At 48.1% G+C, this 18,243-nt stretch overlaps 9 protein-coding genes across 11 annotated transcripts in view; 5 read left to right on the top strand and 4 right to left on the bottom strand.

Moving 5' to 3' along the window:
* The window catches only part of LOC9640153 (5'-3' exonuclease), a 47,895-nt gene that overhangs the window by 20,030 nt on the left and 9,622 nt on the right, over positions 1–18,243 (top strand). The window lies entirely within an intron of this gene.
* On the top strand, positions 85–727 carry LOC9640562 (LOB domain-containing protein 4). Its single transcript, XM_002985861.2, has 2 exons — positions 85–246; positions 332–727. Exons 1-2 carry the CDS (start codon positions 85–87, stop codon positions 716–718), a joined length of 549 nt encoding a protein of 182 aa, XP_002985907.2. The 3' UTR covers positions 719–727.
* On the top strand, positions 867–2,782 carry LOC9640158 (kelch repeat-containing protein At3g27220). Of its 2 annotated transcripts, none has more exons than XM_002985860.2 (7): positions 867–1,052; positions 1,165–1,311; positions 1,369–1,598; positions 1,667–1,837; positions 1,951–2,056; positions 2,107–2,316; positions 2,374–2,627. In XM_002985860.2, the coding sequence occupies exons 1-7, from the start codon at positions 870–872 to the stop codon at positions 2,542–2,544; spliced, it is 1,218 nt and encodes a 405-aa protein (XP_002985906.2). In that variant the 5' UTR covers positions 867–869; the 3' UTR covers positions 2,545–2,627. The 2 variants fall into 2 exon arrangements, with proteins under 2 accessions (XP_002985906.2, XP_024515472.1); XM_024659704.1 differs by having other exon boundaries at positions 938–1,052; positions 1,157–1,311; positions 2,118–2,316; positions 2,374–2,782.
* On the bottom strand, positions 2,603–4,076 carry LOC9640561 (mitochondrial outer membrane protein porin of 36 kDa). Its single transcript, XM_002985756.2, has 7 exons — positions 3,979–4,076; positions 3,763–3,830; positions 3,644–3,711; positions 3,455–3,565; positions 3,313–3,399; positions 3,049–3,257; positions 2,603–2,996 (listed from the first exon to the last, which is right to left on the bottom strand). The coding sequence occupies exons 2-7, from the start codon at positions 3,809–3,811 to the stop codon at positions 2,690–2,692; spliced, it is 831 nt and encodes a 276-aa protein (XP_002985802.1). The 5' UTR covers positions 3,812–3,830; positions 3,979–4,076; the 3' UTR covers positions 2,603–2,689.
* LOC9640560 (pyrophosphate-energized membrane proton pump 2) lies at positions 4,197–7,845 on the top strand. Its single transcript, XM_002985859.2, has 14 exons — positions 4,197–4,595; positions 4,661–4,864; positions 4,928–5,079; positions 5,157–5,304; positions 5,356–5,488; positions 5,542–5,714; positions 5,763–5,883; positions 5,937–6,121; positions 6,176–6,613; positions 6,664–6,828; positions 6,876–7,031; positions 7,085–7,196; positions 7,257–7,476; positions 7,533–7,845. The coding sequence occupies exons 1-14, from the start codon at positions 4,497–4,499 to the stop codon at positions 7,636–7,638; spliced, it is 2,412 nt and encodes an 803-aa protein (XP_002985905.1). The 5' UTR covers positions 4,197–4,496; the 3' UTR covers positions 7,639–7,845.
* LOC9640559 lies at positions 10,366–12,036 on the bottom strand. Its single transcript, XM_024659753.1, has 5 exons — positions 11,913–12,036; positions 10,952–11,081; positions 10,665–10,814; positions 10,549–10,606; positions 10,366–10,497 (listed from the first exon to the last, which is right to left on the bottom strand). The coding sequence occupies exons 1-5, from the start codon at positions 12,034–12,036 to the stop codon at positions 10,408–10,410; spliced, it is 552 nt and encodes a 183-aa protein (XP_024515521.1). The 3' UTR covers positions 10,366–10,407.
* On the top strand, positions 12,301–14,112 carry LOC9640156 (cell division protein FtsZ homolog 1, chloroplastic). The gene is made up of 6 exons (XM_002985857.2): positions 12,301–12,599; positions 12,656–12,755; positions 12,840–13,069; positions 13,132–13,299; positions 13,351–13,584; positions 13,645–14,112. The coding sequence occupies exons 1-6, from the start codon at positions 12,336–12,338 to the stop codon at positions 13,894–13,896; spliced, it is 1,248 nt and encodes a 415-aa protein (XP_002985903.2). The 5' UTR covers positions 12,301–12,335; the 3' UTR covers positions 13,897–14,112.
* Positions 13,916–15,709, bottom strand: LOC9640155 (replication factor C subunit 2). Of its 2 annotated transcripts, XM_024659707.1 has the most exons (12): positions 15,616–15,709; positions 15,470–15,548; positions 15,334–15,413; positions 15,127–15,243; positions 14,988–15,057; positions 14,852–14,925; positions 14,682–14,802; positions 14,554–14,616; positions 14,443–14,502; positions 14,267–14,392; positions 14,134–14,217; positions 13,916–14,079 (listed from the first exon to the last, which is right to left on the bottom strand). In XM_024659707.1, the coding sequence occupies exons 1-12, from the start codon at positions 15,645–15,647 to the stop codon at positions 13,978–13,980; spliced, it is 1,008 nt and encodes a 335-aa protein (XP_024515475.1). In that variant the 5' UTR covers positions 15,648–15,709; the 3' UTR covers positions 13,916–13,977. The 2 variants fall into 2 exon arrangements, with proteins under 2 accessions (XP_024515475.1, XP_024515474.1); XM_024659706.1 differs by having other exon boundaries at positions 14,988–15,243.
* On the bottom strand, positions 15,755–18,186 carry LOC9640154. The gene has a single exon (XM_024659691.1). The coding sequence runs from the start codon at positions 18,074–18,076 to the stop codon at positions 15,860–15,862; it is 2,217 nt and encodes a 738-aa protein (XP_024515459.1). The 5' UTR covers positions 18,077–18,186; the 3' UTR covers positions 15,755–15,859.

Below are 18,243 nucleotides of genomic sequence, written 5' to 3'. Positions count from 1 at the left end.
GAGCTCGCGACTTCGATCGATCGAACGAGCAATCGATCGATCCAGCGAGCGCGGCGCGGCGCGGCGCGGCGCGATCGATCGCCAATGTCCCCGTCAGGTCTGTCGCCGTGCGCTGCTTGCAAGCTCCTCCGCCGGCGATGCGCGCAGGATTGCATCTTTGCGCCATACTTCCCCCCCGACGAGCCCCAGAAATTCGCCTTCGTCCACAAGGTCTTCGGCGCCAGCAATGTGAGCAAGATGCTCCAGGTGATCGATCGATCGCAAGTTCTTCCATTTCCAATCGTTCTTTAGGGCTCAAAGATTTCTTTCTTCCTTCTTGTTTCTCTTCCAGGACCTTCCTCTCCACCAGCGCGGCGACGCCGTGAGTAGCATGGTCTACGAGGCAAATGCCAGGGTCAGGGATCCGGTCTATGGCTGCGTTGGCGCGATCTCGGCACTACACCAGCAGATAGCGCAGCTCCAGACGCAGCTCGCAATCTCCCAGGCCGAGAACGTTTGCCTTCGAATGCAGCACAGCGCGATGGTCACCAACATCGTCGGGCAGAACCACAGCGTCTCCTCCGCCACCACCGCCGCCACCACAATCACCAGCGAGAGCATCAAAATCTCCCCAGCGTCGTCGCCGCCGGCGGCGCCAAGCTCGCCCGACCGCGAAAGCCACCACTTTCGGGGGATCGTGGCGCTCGAAGCGACTGGCCCCCTCTGGACGACGTGCTAGAGTAGAGAGTTTTCCCCAAGAACCCTAAAACCTGGGGTCTTGTACGGTCGTTATTGCCGGACAATATTTTGGCGGCTAAACTTTAAAATTTTGTACGGTATATATGCTATGTAAAGCCCTAGCCCTAGTGATTCGAAGAAGAGATCCGTATATGGGGAAGAGGAATGTGGGCTCGGTAGGGCATCTCGTGCGCTATGGAGCGCTCGCGGCGTGCGCGCTGCTCGCGATCGTGGCGGTGTTTAGGAATTTCTACTGGATTTCGTCCTACGCAACGGCGCCGCGGTCGATGCCTTCCTCGATTCCACTCGGCTATGATCCGCTCAAGCTGCAGGAGGTGAGTGAGTGTGATCTCTGGCCGAGCGAGAAGATATTGCGATTTCCTCGCATTTGTCAGTGTTTTATTTAAATCTGTCTAGCTGATTCTTCCGCGTTTCTAAGATGCACAGATAGAGGCGATGGATTTGCTAGAACCAGGCGTTCCAGAGATCCAGTGGGAAGAAATCGCAGAGTGTCCTGTTAAGAGGCTCGATGGGGCTGCCGTACAAATCCGGAACCTCTTGTACGTTTTCGCTGGATATGCTACCATTGACGAGGTTAGTGATTAGATTTCCTTCTCCAGATCTTTCACATTTTGCTTTTCCATTCTATAGATACATTCTCATGTCAATGTTCTCGACTTGATGACAAACACTTGGATCGACACTTTCGATATGCCAAAGGAAATGGCTCACTCACACCTGGGAATGGTCACGGATGGACGCTTCGTTTACGTTGTTACTGGGCAGTATGGCCCCCAGTGTCGAGGACCGACAAATCTCAACTTCGTGCTGGATACCGAGACAAAGTCGTGGGATCGTCTTCCTCCACTTCCGGTGCCCAGGTAAATCTTACAAAGTTCTTTCTTTTCTTTTCGAGAATGGCTCGCTGTATGAAAACACACGCTGATAGATATGCGCCTGCAACACAGCTCTGGAGAGGAAGGCTTCATGTCATGGGTGGCAGTAAGGAGGATCGCTGGGAGCCCGCGCTTGAGCACTGGAGCCTCGCTGTGAAAGACGGAAAGGCGGTAGAAACAAAGTGGCGAGCCGAGATTCCAATACCTCGAGGTGGTCCTCACAGGTAAAAACGTTTCCTTGTCAGGTTCTTGAGTTGGAAACAGTCAAGTTCAAGACTAGAGCTCAAGAACTTGACGTCGTTCCAGTTTCCAATTTATTTCTTTCTCCTTTGTGCAGGGCCTGCATTGTTTTCGGTGATCGTCTCTTCGTCATTGGTGGTCAGGAAGGAGATTACAAGCCCAAGCCCGGGTCTCCTATTTTCAAATGCTCTCGGCAGCGTGAGGTAAGTTCACACCATTCTCGCTCTCTCCAGCTCTAAATCTTTCAAGCCAGGTGGTCTACAGCGACGTCTACATGCTAGAGAACGCCGCAAAGTCATGGAAAGCCATGCCGCCAATGCCAAAGCCCGACTCTCACATCGAGTTCGCGTGGGTGATTGTCAACGATTCCATTGTCATCGTTGGCGGCACCACGGAGAAGAATCCAGTCACGAAAAAGATGGTTCTTGTGGGGGACGTGCTCCAATTCAGCCTCACGAAAATGGTGAGTAGCAGTACGAGATTCTCTCGGCCGTTGCGAGCTGATGTTTGGCGTGAACAGAGATGGAAGATCATCGGACGCATGCCGTACAGGGTGAAGACAACGCTGGCGGCTTTCTGGGATGGATGGCTTTATTTTACATCGGGGCAGCGAGACAAAGGCGTCGACGATCCTGCACCGAAGAAGATTGTAGGCAAGACATGGAGAACAAAGTTGAGGCTCGTCTTATGAGAACAGAGGGGAGAAAAAGCGAGCTCGAATTATTCCTGCTCACATCAAAAGCGTCACAGACAAAAGAAAAATTCTTTTTCCAAGGTTCGTTCCAGGAGATTATACCCCTGACTGACTGACTCGACTGACGTTTTTACTCACTTGCTCATGGCTTGAGCGAAAGAGCTAGACCAACTTTGGTGTCCTTGTTCAGGGACTTCGTGTCGACTTCGCCAGAGATCGTCAAGAGCGACTTCGGCCGGAACTCGTGCTGGATCAGAGCCGCGAGCTTCCCCTGATTATTCAGGCGAGCCTTGACGGTGGTGAGGAGGTCCAGATTATACGCGCCACCGATGGTAAAGGTATTCAACTTCTTTGAAATCGAATGCACCACCTCCGCGCCGACAGTGGCCTTCGTCAGTGGACTGACCGTGTGTGAATAGCTGACTTTCACAGTATCTCCTTTGTCACACCTAGCAAAAGGAAGAAAGTTGAGACTTGTCAAGAACTTCGTCCCAGACTTACAAGAGGAGAGCAGCGGTGAAGTCCGGCTTGGTGATGCCAAGCCCAGCTTCGTACTTCTTCACGGTTCCAGCGGCAGTGTCGAGGGAGACAGCGCCTCCCAGCGAGTACTCCTTGTTGCCAAAGGCCGCCGTGACGTCCACTGGAGGCGAGGCAGTCAGTCCCACAGCGCTGGTGATGCCAACATTGTCGTGGACATAGTGAACTTCCACCTGTAGCGATGTTACTTCGCAAGAACAATCGAAATCCAAAAGCTTTCTAGCGAACCTTTCCAGTCGAGACGTTGGGGAGATTCACGCCGATGATCGCCTTCACTCCTTGGCTGACTTCATTGCCAGTGACTGTGGCATACACCTGTGTGATCGGAGGTGCTACGTTACAAGGAAAGGAAAATGTGATGGCTACGTACGTTTGAGTTTGTGTCGACTTTCACGTCAGTGGTGATGTTGTAATGCTTAAACTGGCCACAGAGCTCCCCTCCCAGAGACTCGCCTTTCCTTGTTCCAGTCGAGGTGAACGTCTACAGAGAAAGAAAAAACTTAGAGCTAAGATCACACAGCACAAAGAAAAAAAAGTGAACAAAACAGATGAAACTTACCAAGCCAGACGAGGTTGTGGTCGTGACAGTGAACTTGTGGTCGTAGAAATAGTCCTTGTTAAGGAGGTCTGCTCATCCCACAAATTTAAAAAGAACTAGCATAAAAAAAATCTCCCTACCTCTGGTACTCCTGCCAATGTCGGAGAACATTCCCGGTCCCTTGCCCATTCCTCTTGATGATCTCTACCTGCGCGCGGCAAATGCCAAACCAGCGAGCTGCGAATCAGAGAAACCCTACCAAAACCCCTCCGCGAGACGAGAAAAGCCTCTCGCGAAATCTCGGCAATCTTGATCCCGCTGGAGGAGGAGCGAGTGGGAGCGGGGCGAGAGCACACCTGATTGATTAAAGAATGCGAGCGAGCCGCGCGCCGCCGACGATGATCCGTGAAATTCCCTTCCTGCCCTAGACAGATTTTATAAAGCGAGGTTTCTTTACCGTGGTGACTAGTTTAGGTATATTCTACAGTATATTCAAATATTCGCAATCTTTCACTGTCCAGATTGCGATCAAATCCCCGCCGTTAAATCGTGTTGCATTTTCCGTCACGGAAGATTCTGTTGGGAACCTTTGCCCTATTTTCCCCTACCACGAATTCCGGGCGAGGGATCGGGCGAGAGAGCCGGCGGAGCGCGCCGCGCCTGCTTCTCAGCTGGATTTCCGCTGCTCATCTCACGCGGCGCCTCCATTTCCTTGGTCCAGGTTCGGATTGGCGAGGATCGAGCGTGAGATTGCTGGATCGCCTCGCAGATCGGTGAATGCATTGCCTCGCGGCTGGGAATTCCGCCGCCGGCCTCGATTGAGCTGGTGCTGCCGAAGGGAGAGAGTATTGCCCGCAGATCTGCGGGCGCGATTATGATGGAAGATGGCCAAGATGCGGAGAATGGCATGGGTTCCTACCAGGAGAAGCCCAGGACGTTTCCAGCGCTGCGAACCAAGTCAACAGCACCCTTTGTAAGTTCCTAGCTCACTTTGTTTGCTCACCAAAAAATATTTTCCACGACTTTTTGGTGATCCAGTTCGTGAGGTTCATATACAACATGGATAAGCGAGTATACTATCTCCTCACGGCATTTAGTTTGGTGGCGATGTTCTATGTCGGAGTTCGGACCTCCTCGATCATCGTCTTCGTCTTCGCGGTGTGCACGCTGAGCATTTTCTTTGCAACTTACCTCTCGTCATGGGTGCTTGCAAAGGACGAAGGACCGCCTGAGATGGTCCAGGTAACGATTTTCTCTATTTTTCTTCTTCTTTTGGTCAGGAACTGAGCTGCTTCGTGTTTGCAGATATCAGACGCAATTCGGGACGGTGCAGAAGGCTTCTTTCGCACCCAGTATGGTGCAATTACCAACATGGCCGTGGTTCTCGCCTTTGGGATCCTTGGTATTTATTTGTTCAGGAGATCCACGCCACAGCAAGAGGCAGCTGGGATTGACAAGTGAGTGTTTGTTTCTTCTCTGAGGATTTCTTTTTTTCTTTTTTGTTCTGGTGATAAACTGATAGTGGTTACAACAGAGCAACATCAGCATTTATTACCGTGTTGTCGTTTTTGCTTGGAGCTCTATGTTCTGGCATCGCTGGCTACGTTGGAATGTGGGTTTCAGTTAGAGCTAATGTGCGAGTATCAAGCGCTGCTAGAAGATCTGCCAGAGAGGCGTTGCTGGTAAACATCAAACTTTTGTTTCTTCGGTCTATTCTAAAATCTTTCTTGCAGATAGCTGTGAGAGCGGGAGGATTTTCAGCGCTCATCGTTGTTGGTATGACGGTTTTGGGCGTAGCTGTCCTCTATGCTGTGTTTTACGTCTACTTGAATGTGGACTCTCCGACTGGCATGAAAGCTACAGAATGTAAGTCCCTTCGTGAATCATGATGATTTTAAAGTTTGCTTTTCATTGTGTAGTGCCACTTTTGCTCGTCGGGTACGGATTTGGAGCATCTTTTGTGGCACTTTTTGCTCAACTTGGTGGTGGTATATACACGAAGGCAGCTGACGTTGGTGCTGATCTTGTCGGTAAAGTTGAGCAAGGCATTCCGGAGGATGACCCCAGAAATCCTGCAGTAATTGCGGACCTGGTAAATTTTGTAGTTTACGTTTAGTTGATGGACTTAATGGTCTTACAGGTTGGAGATAATGTTGGTGATTGTGCTGCTCGTGGTGCTGATTTATTCGAAAGTATTGCTGCGGAGATAATTAGCGCCATGATTCTGGGAGGCACTATGGTCAAAAGATGCAAGCTAGAAGGTTTGTGTGTTAGATGTTGTCATCGAAGTTTTAAGTTTGGTTCGCTGACGCAGATGCATCTGGGTTTATACTTTTTCCGCTTGTGGTTCACTCCTTTGACCTCGTTGTCTCGGCGATTGGCATCCTGTCGATAAAAAATGCACGGGAAGTGGGAACCAAATACATGGAGGACCCCATGGCGGTTTTGCAAAGAGGATATAGCGTTGCTGTTGTTTTAGCTGTGATTACCTTTGGAGCGGTATGTATGACCTTTTCTTTCATTGAAGACTTGACTGACGCATTTGCCTAACAGTCTACAAGGTGGCTTTTATATACTGAGCAAGCGCCTACGGCATGGTTCCACTTTGCCTTGTGCGGACTCGTAGGCATTATCACGGCGTATCTCTTTGTCTGGATCTCTCAATACTACACTGACTACAAGTACGAGCCTGTGCGACTGGTGGCCCTTGCTAGCAGCACCGGGCACGGAACAAATATTATAGCGGGCGTTGGCCTTGGACTGGAGTCGACAGCCATGCCCGTTCTGGTCATAAGCGTTGCGATTGTATCTGCTTATTGGCTTGGAAGAACGTCAGGGCTGGTGGACAGTAAAGGTGCTCCCGTCGGAGGTTTATTTGGCACTGCCATTGCTACAATGGGGATGCTGAGTACAGCTGCGTACGTGTTGACCATGGACATGTTTGGTCCCATTGCTGATAATGCTGGCGGAATTGTTGAGATGAGCCAACAAGTAAGTGCAATTTCGTGTTCTATGTTTTGAACTGGAATTTGGTTTTGCAGCCGGAGAGCGTGAGAGATATTACTGATGTTCTTGACGCAGTCGGCAACACTACCAAGGCAACAACCAAGGGATTTGCTATAGGCTCCGCTGCGTTAGCGTCTTTTCTTCTGTTCAGCGCTTACATGGACGAAGTATCGTCTTTTACTCAGATTAGCTTTACTGAGGTAAGCAGTTGTTCTTCTAAGGCTGACTACAACTTGGATGCTTTCAGGTTGACATTGCAATCCCAGAAGTTTTTGTAGGTGGCCTGCTAGGAGCAATGTTGATATTTGTATTTAGTGCATGGTCGTGTGCGGCAGTAGGCAAAACAGCACAGGAGGTTGTGAATGAAGTTCGACGGCAATTCGCTGAGCGGCCTGGAATCATGGTTAGTTTGTTTTCATTGTTTTCCTTGAACTAAAGACTGCTGTCCTTTTACAGACCTATCAAGACAAGCCCGATTACGGCCGATGCGTATCAATTGTGGCAAAAGCATCACTACGGGAGATGATTAAACCCGGTGTACTAGCTGTTATCTCCCCGATAATTGTTGGTACGTGTTTTCTCCGGTTTGATTTGGAAGTAGTCCGATGCCTCGCTCTTTTCTTTGCAGGTGTTGTCTTTAGAATAGTAGGAGTTTACACGGAGCAGCCACTGCTGGGAGCAAAAGCAGTGGCAGGAATGCTAATGTTCGCTACCGTGTCTGGAATTTTGATGGCGCTCTTCCTCAACACCGCGGGAGGAGCTTGGGACAACGCCAAGAAGTTCATCGAGAGTGGTGCATTGGGCGGCAAAGGTAGCGAGGCTCACAAAGCTGCTGTTACCGGCGACACGTAAGTTTTTCTTCCCTGTTTTTCCTTGACAAAGAACTATCCTTTCTTGTCCACAGAGTTGGGGATCCATTCAAGGACACTGCCGGACCATCTCTCCACGTCTTGATAAAGATGCTATCGACGATCACGCTGGTGATGGCACCACTGTTCTTGGAGAGCTGAATGGAAAAACAAAAGAAACGTTTCAAAAGCGCTTTTAAAGCAAGCTCGTGCTAAGAGAACTTTGTGGAAGAGCACTTGAGCATTGGCCGTTTAGCAATGGCATGGATGTGGTGTTTCAATAGAGAGTAAATGCTGGGATCCCATGGAAATGTATTGTGATCCTGCACTCTTTTGAGTTTGATTGCCACTATTTGATACTAGCAAACACACGATTAAATCTCGCAACAGTGCTGTGAAAGTTTTCTTACTACACTATATGTAGCATGAATGACAATATTATCCAGTTAATTTCTTTAAAAAATAACTACGTAATGTAAAATTTAAAGAATATGATTCGGAATTGTTCAAGACTTTTCTAGAAGTTCTTCTTTGATTCCTTTTACTTGAAAAAGTTTATTTATGTAAACTACATTAACTAAAGCCAAAAGGACCGTCCTCTGTTTAGCGAGCCTTTTGGTTGCTTTACTATAAAGGTCGAACTAAGTTCTAAGGTTTACTTAAACATGGAAAAGTCTCCAAGCCAAAAGCAAAAGAAAGAGTGGCGGACGAACGCATATTTCTATGCTTCCAAGGGCCAATACGCGAGGGCGATGATCTACGCCGAGCTGCTAGGGCAGCCTCCAGATATGATGGAGATCATGGATCTCATCGCGCCAACCGAGCCAGACTTCTTCAAGAAGCAGTTCGAGCTATGCAAACACCCCCCGCTACCATATACCTACCCGTGATTAAATCTATCATCCTTTGTAACTTCAAGTATAGACTATAGTCTGTTTCCAAAATCAGCCATCTTACTGTTTGTTTTCATATCTATCATCCTTTGTACCTTCAACTATGTTATAATTTTTTTTCAAATCTATCATCCTTTGTACCTTCAGCTATGTTGTAACATTCCATCATCGTTTCCAAACTTGTTTAAAAAAAAGATAGTCGTGGCAAACCATACTGGTGGAAAACGGTGGTGGGAAAGCCGGCCGGCTCAAGCAGCAAGCGCGCGCAAATTTTCCATCATTGTTCTCCTCCTTTTTTCTTGGGTTCACTCTCTCTCATTCTCAATTTCCATCTCCATTGTCTTGCAAAAGAGATTTCTAGCCATGGCCTGGGACAATTGGGGAGCTCCTCCGCCAACGAAACGCTACTCCAAGAAGGAGCGCTTCCCAGTTCCATGGAGAAAGGTGGAGATCCCACGGAAGAAGGAGAGGAGGCGGCCCGCTTCGCCGCTGGACGACCACCTGGATCAAGCCAAGGTGAAGAAATACCGTAAGAACAAGAAGGAGCGGCTCCCGCACAACCCTTTTGTTGTGCCGGGGGAGATCTCGCGATGCAAGCCACTCTCGTATATCGGGTTCTTCCGCCCAAAGTTGGTCAAGCAAGCGGATGAAGAGTAGGAGCCAAATCCCAAAGGCCAGATCACCATGACCAAGCCTGATGCATTTCTGGATTTCTTCAAACCCCTGCGCTGGATCTGAGGCTGTCCCGCACCCAGGAGTGTTGTTCATGCTCCAAAGCCGCCGCCGGATCCAAAGCTGGTCCCTCGCAGGAAGAAACGTGTAAGTCTCGATCTTACGATTTTACATAAGAATTTATACGTGCTCATCCATGCAGAGGAAATATAAGATTCGAAGGAGGTTGGAACCTAAATCTTTCTTGTGAGAATGTTTCTAAGGTAAACTCTTCTGAAGTTGCTCTCGCGAGATTGTTTGGCTGATTGTTTGCGTTGTTTTTCCCTGGAAAAGCTGGTCGAGAGGATCAAGGAGCGCAAGAGGAGGAAAGCCGAGATCAAGTTTGAGAAGATGTATCGATCGTATTCCAGAGGCGCGGAGTACAAAAAGGGACACATACTGCGGCAAATGGGCGATATGATCGAGCTGGTTGACGAGAAGCATGTCAAGAAGCTTGCGATCTTGTATGAGAAGTGGAGAATGCAAGTTTTTGAGCCCATACAGAGACAGATCGAGGACGAGCTGAATGGAATGTCTCCGAATTACATCAAGGACAAGCTCAGTGAGAAATCTTAAACTTTCAGTTCATTCATTCGTTTGCCAATTTGCAGGATGGTACCAGTATCAATACTGCTCGATAGCCAACAAGCAGATGATTTTGCCACGTCCAGATTATAATCCTTTCGAGCCCTTGGAGCATACAATTAAGTACAGCCTCAAGAATGTGGTCGATCCTTGCAAGCATGACATACGAAAGGTTGGTCTCCTTATTAGAATTTTATGGCGTTTTTCTTATTAATTGATATTAATTAAATTTCTGATCAGGAAAACAATGAGAAGAGATTCATCACTTTAGAGGTACTGTTTGGGGACATATTGAAGCCGATGAAGAAGATGGCTCAGATATCGTCATCAAGCAACCAGAGTACGAGTTTAAGTTTTTAAATCGCAGATATGCTCTGATTTGTTTTTCGTTTTTCAGGAAATATTATTCTCACGATTTGCTCTGGAACCAGAAGTTTGTTGGTCACGATTACGTGAAAGCAGAGTTCCCGGCGATATGTAAGTTTTAGTAGAAGTTCTTTCTTACTTCTAATACTTTGCTGCTTCTATCTATCTTTTCCAGATGAATCCTTACAAGGGAGTGTTGCCAGAGACACAGAAATTCAGGGAAAAACCTCAGGGTTTAGGCATGGTTTGGGACGTCGAGTGTCAAACTCAACCAGAACTCCGACTGTACTACAACTAAATTTCGTGTGTCCAAACTTAGTAATCTACTTCCAAAACTGCTGCTTGAATTTATTTATAAAATGAGAATCTCTTTTCTTTACAAGGCATACGTTGTGTTAAGATACTTGATAATCTCCGAGCTTTCAAACATCTCCACGCCGGTGTTGGGGTCTTCTAAGAAAGGAACCTGGGAAACAAAAGAGTGATTCCAACACCATTGTATCGAATTTATAAGTACCTGAAAAATTCCAGTCCGTTCCAAGAGATAATTTCGTTTGGGACTTCCACGAGCGGCACTGGACAGTGTGAAGTAGAGACTTAAAAAAGAGCTCGAGAGACAAACTAGAGACTTACTTGTAGTAAACGTGAGGGAGCTCCAATTCAACCAGCCTTTCTCGTACGATCTTACAGAAAGGCGAAAGCTGCTCACAAAATCCAGCTTTAAGATATAGCTCTCTCTTTCTTTTTTGAGTTTTCAATTCGCCCAGATCTTTAGAGGCTTGTCTGGTTTGAAAACAAAAACATGGTTTGTATCGTCAAAGTGAAAGACGTGAAAGTTTACCTTGCCTGCACGCCCGAGTCTGTTATAATTTGATAGCAAATGAAAAGCCGGTGGAAAAAATATATACACAATACATTACCGTGAAGAAACCCTGACAGCATAAAAGGCATTCCCTGGAAAAAAAATCGAGGATAAACTAACAAGTTTATGTGGTACAAGGTACTTGATGATTTCATCCGATTCATACATTGCAACATCCGTGTTGGGATCTACCCGACGAAAAAACAAAACAAAAACGAGCATTTGAAAAGTTTGCATCATGTATAATTCAAATATATTTTAGCCTAAAATTTAAACCTTCCAAGAACCCTAAAGTTTTATTTCACCACCCTTATAGAAAATTTAATTTTACCCTTTGCTTTAGAGGGTCAGTTGTCATTCTGGTAGTGCAAGTGTGGTGCACAATTGGAGCATTCATTAGAATAATTTTCTTATTCCTATCTATTAATCCAATTGAAGTTTATAAAAATTAACATGTTTATATTTATAAAGACAAGATTAATCTTATTGAATATCAACCATTAGATGGTAGAATATATTAGAATATACTAGAAAGTGTTTAGGAAATTTTATAAATTATAAATATGTTTATAAATTATAAATACTTGATTAATCTAAATGAATAACAACTGTTAGACAGTAGAATATCATAAAATATCCAAAAATATTCTAGGTATATCCGCTACCACCCCACCAAAAAATAATAATCACTAAAATATTCACATATCTGATTATAAATTTGAGAAGAAAAATTTGTGACTTTTAATAAGAAAAAAAAACTCTTTTTTAATTAGAAAATATATAACTAAAAGCTTGCAACTAAAATAACAGCTTACCTTTTAGTCACTACTTAAAAGTAGTCTTATGGAAGAGTAAGATGGTATAAATGGATAGTCTATCCTATATTAAAGTTTCAGAAATACCTGACTAATATTTTAACTTTCTTTCGACCTGGACTGCTAAACTTTCATTTCAACAAGTTAGCTATTTTTCAAAATGCCAGTCCAAATATTTTATGAAATTTCTGCCCTGATCTCTACTGCAAAGAAGTAAATCCAGCAGAGATATTCGAACCACCTCCCAAGGTGGAACATTTACACCATGGCCACTGGAAGCCACAGTCTCTTGGTTGAGCTCAAACGACGAGAAAAACATCCATGACATCTACGAATCTGCGCTGAAGATCAGGTAGAGACGGTCACACAACGCTCTACACCTCGGAGAGATCAATTACATGTCATCCTTGCAAACAAAGCCACCATTTCCTATCTTGTTAACTACATAACGCAAATGGAATTATGATGTTACAAAGTTTTTGCAAGCCATGATTGTCAGAAATCCCGAATGCCCATGGCAGGACTAGCACTATATTATTGCATTGACGGTTTGAAAGAAAAATTGGCGGGAGATTATTGAGGGGTTAGGGTTTATGGAAGACTAGCTAGGGTCGCAAGAGCGGGAGAATGCTGGCGGCGCAGCGATGCTTTCCCATAACGAGACCGTTCCTGGCGGATTCAGCTTGCTCGATTTATGCGGGCGATGGGTTTCAGGGACAGGGAGAGGGAAGAAATGGGGGGTTTTCAATTTCGAGAAGGGTGAGAAGGGCGCGGGTATGCTGTGTGGCGGTGCTGGAAGCGATTGGCATGGACTCCGCAAGGATTAAAGTGGTTGGCATCGGAGGAGGTGGGAATAATGCTGTAAATCGAATGATTGGAAGTGGATTGCAAGTAAGTTCTTTGGTTTTTTGGTTCGTCCGATCATGTCTTAAGTAAGTTTGTCGCAGGGAGTAGACTTTTGGGCCATAAACACAGATGCCCAGGCGCTGGTGCAGTCCTCTGCGAGCAATCGCTTGCAAATTGGAGAGGAGCTCACTCGGGGATTGGGTAAGAGATTCTTGACACTCAAAAGCTAGCATGTCTTTTCTTTTTCCTTTTTTTTTCTCTGGTGATTTTGTTTTTCTTTTGCAGGAACCGGTGGAAAACCGAGCCTTGGTGAAGAAGCTGCCGAAGAATCCAAGGATGATCTCAAGGTGGCTGTCGCTGATTCCGACTTGGTTTTCATCACAGCCGGGATGGGTGGAGGAACAGGCTCCGGAGCAGCACCAGTCGTCGCTCGTCTATCCAAAGAGAAGGGACAACTGACTGTGGGTGTTGTCACGTATCCTTTTACTTTCGAAGGGAGACGACGATCTCAACAGGTGCGCGAGTTTCTTTCCTCACCTTTTTGTTTTCGTGTGATGCTAATGCGACAGCTTTCTAGGCTTTGGACGCCATTGAGAGGCTGCGAAGCAACGTAGACACACTCATTGTGATCCCCAACGACAGGCTGCTTGACTTGGTTCAAGAACACACTCCTTTGCAGGAAGCTTTTCTTCTCGCGGACGATGTTCTTAGGCAGGGTGTGCAGGGCATCTCGGACATTATCACTGTAAGTTTATTGTCCTTCGGTAGAGATTGTTCTGAAAAATGTCATCTCCAGATTCCAGGACTGGTGAACGTAGATTTCGCAGACGTGAAAGCGATCATGACAAACTCAGGGACCGCCATGCTTGGAGTCGGGACTGCTAGCGGCAAAAACCGGGCAGAAGAAGCGGCTCAGCAGGCCACATCAGCTCCATTGATCGAGAGATCGATCGAAAGAGCCACGGGTGTTGTTTACAACATCACGGGTGGAAGGGACTTGACGCTTCAAGAGGTTAACCGAGTCTCTCAGGTCTGTATAGCCATAGCCGATCATAAAAACTTGATGTTCTCATGGTTTCTCTCCTTTTAGGTGGTGACCGGCTTGGCAGACCCCGCAGCAAATATCATATTTGGTGCTGTGGTCGACGAGAGATACGACGGCCAAGTTCACGTCACGATAATCGCCACTGGTTTCTCGCAAACTTTCCAGAAGACACTGGTGGATCCCAAAGCCAGTGTGGCTCCGGAAGGAAAGAAGAGCCCAGCAGCGCCTGCTGTGGAGCAGCTCCCATGGAAGCGTGGTGTTCCCGTGTCCTCCAGGTTTGCTCAAGGTCTCAGATAAGTAGCTCCAAGGTGTGATATAGACAAATCTCACTCTGGAAACAGCAGCGAGGGAGAATTCATGTTAAGTGGAGAAATCAAGTTAGACATAGCTACACTCTTGGGTCATGTTACAGAGTGCTCGCATAGTATTGCTGCACACGTCCATGAGTTGCAAAGACTCGTCTGCTCCATCGAGAAGACACTGGAAGAATGAAAAAAAAATCGTTAAAGAGCTCGTTCTTCTTGCTACTAGCACCTTGTCAGCTTCGGCTAGTCTCTGGCAGATTTTAGCTTTCTGCTCGTCCGATATCTCAGGCGATTCGACAACGTGATCGTAAACCTGAGAAGAAATCTTATCTTTGCAAAAGCACTTAATGCTTCCAAGTTACCTGAGAAAATATTTGTGAGACAGGATAGCCTTCGGCTATGATGTTGGTCACCTCCTTTTGAGCTTGATCAAACACTCCACTCGTACAGGCTTGCAAGAGGGACTGGATCACGTTATCTGGAATAACCTGCAACGAGATATCGCTAGAAATTGACGACAAAGGGATCAAAGGCTTACCCCGGAAACGCTGAGGATATCCTTGCTTGTGATCGATGATCCATAAAGCCTCGTAGCGCTCTACACAAAACAAACAGTTCCCGATTACGCAGAAGCACAGAACTCTAAAACCTGTAGATATGTGATTGCTCGACGAAGATCTCCCTCGGACACTCGACTCAATGTAGCCAGTGCCTGATATATATATAAAAAAAGTAAAACATAAGAACAATAGGAAAGGAAGCAGAAGAAATCGTAACCTCGGAGCCCATTTGCACCCCCTCCTCTGAGCATATATGCAAAATCCTCCCGTGCATCACGTCTTGGTTCAAAGACTTGAAACGAAACTTCGCACATCTTGATGCCAGTGGCTCGATAATCCTAAAGCACAGAATGATAGTTTTACACTCGACAGAAAAGAATTACTAGCCTGCTTATGTAGTTGCAAATGAAGCAAAATCTCGTAACCTTCGAGTAAGTTTCCATTGTACGCCTCAACGCGTTCTAGAACCCGAACTGATTGATCAGAAGGGAGCGAGAAAAAAAAAAATGCAGATAGCTCAAACCTGTGCATCCTCAGTCATTGAATCCGCTTCGTCTAGGATGATAACTTTGAAAGGCGGACAAGGATAGTCACTGTAAAAGCAACGACGAGGTCGCATAAGCAAAGGTATAAACTCGTTCGTCCAGAAAAAAGCGAAGTACCTCACTCCACGACCCACTGCAACAGCAGCAAAGTCCTTGATCTTCGTTCGCACCACATTTATTCCTCGATCATCACTGGCATTCAACTCGAGAACTCTGGTCTTGTAAAGCTGCGGCCTACGAGAAAAAAAAACGAAAAGAAATCACACAGAGAAGATTTAAAAACCACTCGCTTCTTCAAGAACAAGAATAAAAGGAAAAGCTCACCCAAAGAGCTCCCTTGTTACCGCCAGCGCAGTCGACGTCTTCCCAGTCCCAGGCGGCCCATAGAAGAGCAAATGCGGCAGCTGCGCGCTCACAGAAATCGCTGGCCTCAAGCAAGAAAAGAAAAGAAAGCACTCACATTCCCCGTCTCAAGAGCATTCGCGAGCGTGCGCACGACCTCGTCCTGGTGAGCCACATCCTTGACCTGCTTGGGGCGGCTGGATCGAGCAAAAAGAAGAAGCGCTGGAATCAAACACAAGGAACTCCTCCATGGAATCCACTCACTACTTCTCCACCCATTGCTGCGATGGCGCCATAGCCCAGGGTTTAGGGCTTTTTCGGCATGTAAACGTCAGTAGAATATTCCAGGTAAGCCAGTAGAATATTCTTGTTAAACCCAACCACAATCCAAAAGGAATATTCGTTTTCACCGGAAACGAATATTCTGTTTAAAGTTAACCCTAAAATTTAAATAAATTAAAGCCTGTTCTAGCAGAGGCCAGGACGAAGAAGCAGCCCAATTCTCATCTTATTCTTCCTCCTCTGTATCTCGCGCGAAAGTCTCCGAGTCGAGCTGCCACGCTCCGGGCGGCTCCGCCATCTTCACCGCCGGGACCCTGTACGCGAAGCTCATGAGCTCCGCCTCGCCGACGTGCCGCCACTTCCCCGTGGCCTCTCTCACGAAACCTCCTCCCTCGCGTCTCACCAGCGGCGCCACCTTGACGCCCTTCTCGGGCGTGTAGTCGCTCAACACCTCGCCGAAGTCGTACACGAAAGTCCTGGCGTCGTTCTTGCCGCTCAGCAAGCTCCTGTCCCACCCCCGGATCAAACTCCAAACCTCTCCCGCCCGAGGATAGATCTTCCACCTGTTCTTGCTCTTTTCCAGCGGCTCCGCTCGGGCTTCCTGGCACAGCATCGTCAGGCTCAGCTTCTGCGTATCTTTGTGGAGCTGGAAGTCGCCGCACGGCGCGTAGTGTCCCACCTCCTGCCACGCATCGACGTCCCGCGACTTCCCCTTGATCTGCTCCAGCCACTTCGCTGATATGTGCTGCTCGCTTTTCACGTTCGTCACCTTGGCGTACCAGCTCGGAAGCGAGTCGTCGACGTTGTAAACCGACCACACCTGGCCCTTCTTCACCTTAAGCAGCGTCCGGTCGGCGTCGAAGTCGTAAGTCCCGAATGCCTGCTCCATGGGCGGAGGACGATCGTCTCCTCCCGGGAAGTCCTCGGGAGAGGAGAACCGGCCTTTCTTCCCGCTCGGGAACTCCTTTTCCGGATCGTCTTCCCCGTGATCGTCGAACCTGTAGCAGAGGATGTTTCGCTTGCGGGACGAGCGTCTGGTGGCCGGAGCCTGCTCCTCGGCAGCCGGTTTCTCGCTAGCTGGCTTCTCATTCTCTGGCACCCGCTGTGAACTCGCGGGTTTCTCTGGCTTCCAGTCTTCTTCTTCGCTGTCTGGAACTTCCAGGCTTCTCCTTTGCGGTCTCCTGAAGTTCACCAGAAGCTCCTCATCGCTGTCTGGAACCTCGAGCTTGCCATGAGACTGCTCATTCTGATGGTTTTCTTCCCTGCCGTCTTCTTGCTGGTGGCCATCGTCGTCCTTCCCCTCCTGATCTTCTGCATTCACTTGGAACTGCGTCTCATCCTGTACTTTCGGACTCTCTGTTTCCTTTGATTCCGAAGGAGCTTGCTTCGTTTCTTCCTCCGCATTGCCGCCGCTAGGACCGGTGGCCGAGGGGAATGCTTCTTCTGGCACAGGCTCGGGTTCTTCTTTCGGCTGTTCATGATTCACTGGGTGGTCTTCGGCCACTTTCCTAGCGAACTCTTTCGGATCATCGTTGCTTGCCGGATAACGGTTCAAAAACTCGTCGAGCTTCCTGGTCCTCGTCTGAATGCCTTTCCTCCGTCTGCCTCTGCCTGCACTTCCTTCTTCCATCTTGCTCTTGGCAATCTTCTCTTCCTTCACCTTCTCCTTCCTTTCCTTCTTCGCCTGGTTGAAGCATCGCTGAACGACATCCGACGTATCAACACCAGCGTTGGCAGCCGCTTGCGCCGCCGCCGCTGCAAAAGCCGCAGCGTTCCTGCGTGGGAAGAACATACCACCCCGCCTAGTCGGCCTCTGCGCCCTTCCCGGGAAGACATTCTCTACACTCACCGCCACGAAATCTTTCGAACACCTCGTGCACACGAGGTTGTGGTTGAGGTACTGAATCCCATACTGGAACTGGATCTGGCAAAAAGGGCACCTCGTCCAAAACACGCCCTGGGCCGCAAAGTTTTGCTGATACGCCGGAAAGTTGCTGCTTTGCTGCTGCTGCGTCGCGAAGTTGCTGCCACGCCATGAACTGTTGGTCATGTTCTTCAAAAGATCGAACTTTTCTCGCTTGGTCCTGTCGGAGAGCACGGACCACGCCTCCTGGATGAGCTTGAACGAAGCTTCGGCCCCAGGGAACTTATTCTTGTCCGGGTGAAGAACCAGCGCCATTTTCCTGTACTGCTTCTTGATGGCCACCCCATCGGCGCTGGCTTCCACTTCCAGAATCTCGTACCAGTTCGTCTCGCCCTCCGCTTTCCCATGCGCCCGGCTCTGGACGTTGGCCACAGCCACAACCTGCGCCAGTCCCTCCAGATTGGGGAACAACTGGTCCGCCTTGGCCGCAAACCTCTTCGCACTGGCCCAGTCCTGCGCGCCGAGCTTCTCCACCGCGATCGCCAGCGCCCGAGACGCCTCGTCCCTGTTGCATTCCATCGCCGCGCCGCCACTCACCTGCAGAGAAGCCCTAGCGCCTACCGGGATCGCGCCGCGCCGGAGCCCGGCGGCATCGCTTGGCGCTCCAAGAACACACAAACCCTAGAAATAAATTTCCGCCATAGCTACATACACTTGAAATGCAAACCCTGGACCGCATTAAATTA

Source organism: Selaginella moellendorffii, unplaced genomic scaffold, assembly GCF_000143415.4.
Source record: "Selaginella moellendorffii unplaced genomic scaffold, v1.0 SELMOscaffold_70, whole genome shotgun sequence".
Lineage (NCBI taxonomy): Eukaryota > Viridiplantae > Streptophyta > Lycopodiopsida > Selaginellales > Selaginellaceae > Selaginella > Selaginella moellendorffii.
The sequence above is the reverse complement of the archived record's forward strand: the minus strand, read 5'-3'. Positions and strand labels throughout refer to the sequence as shown.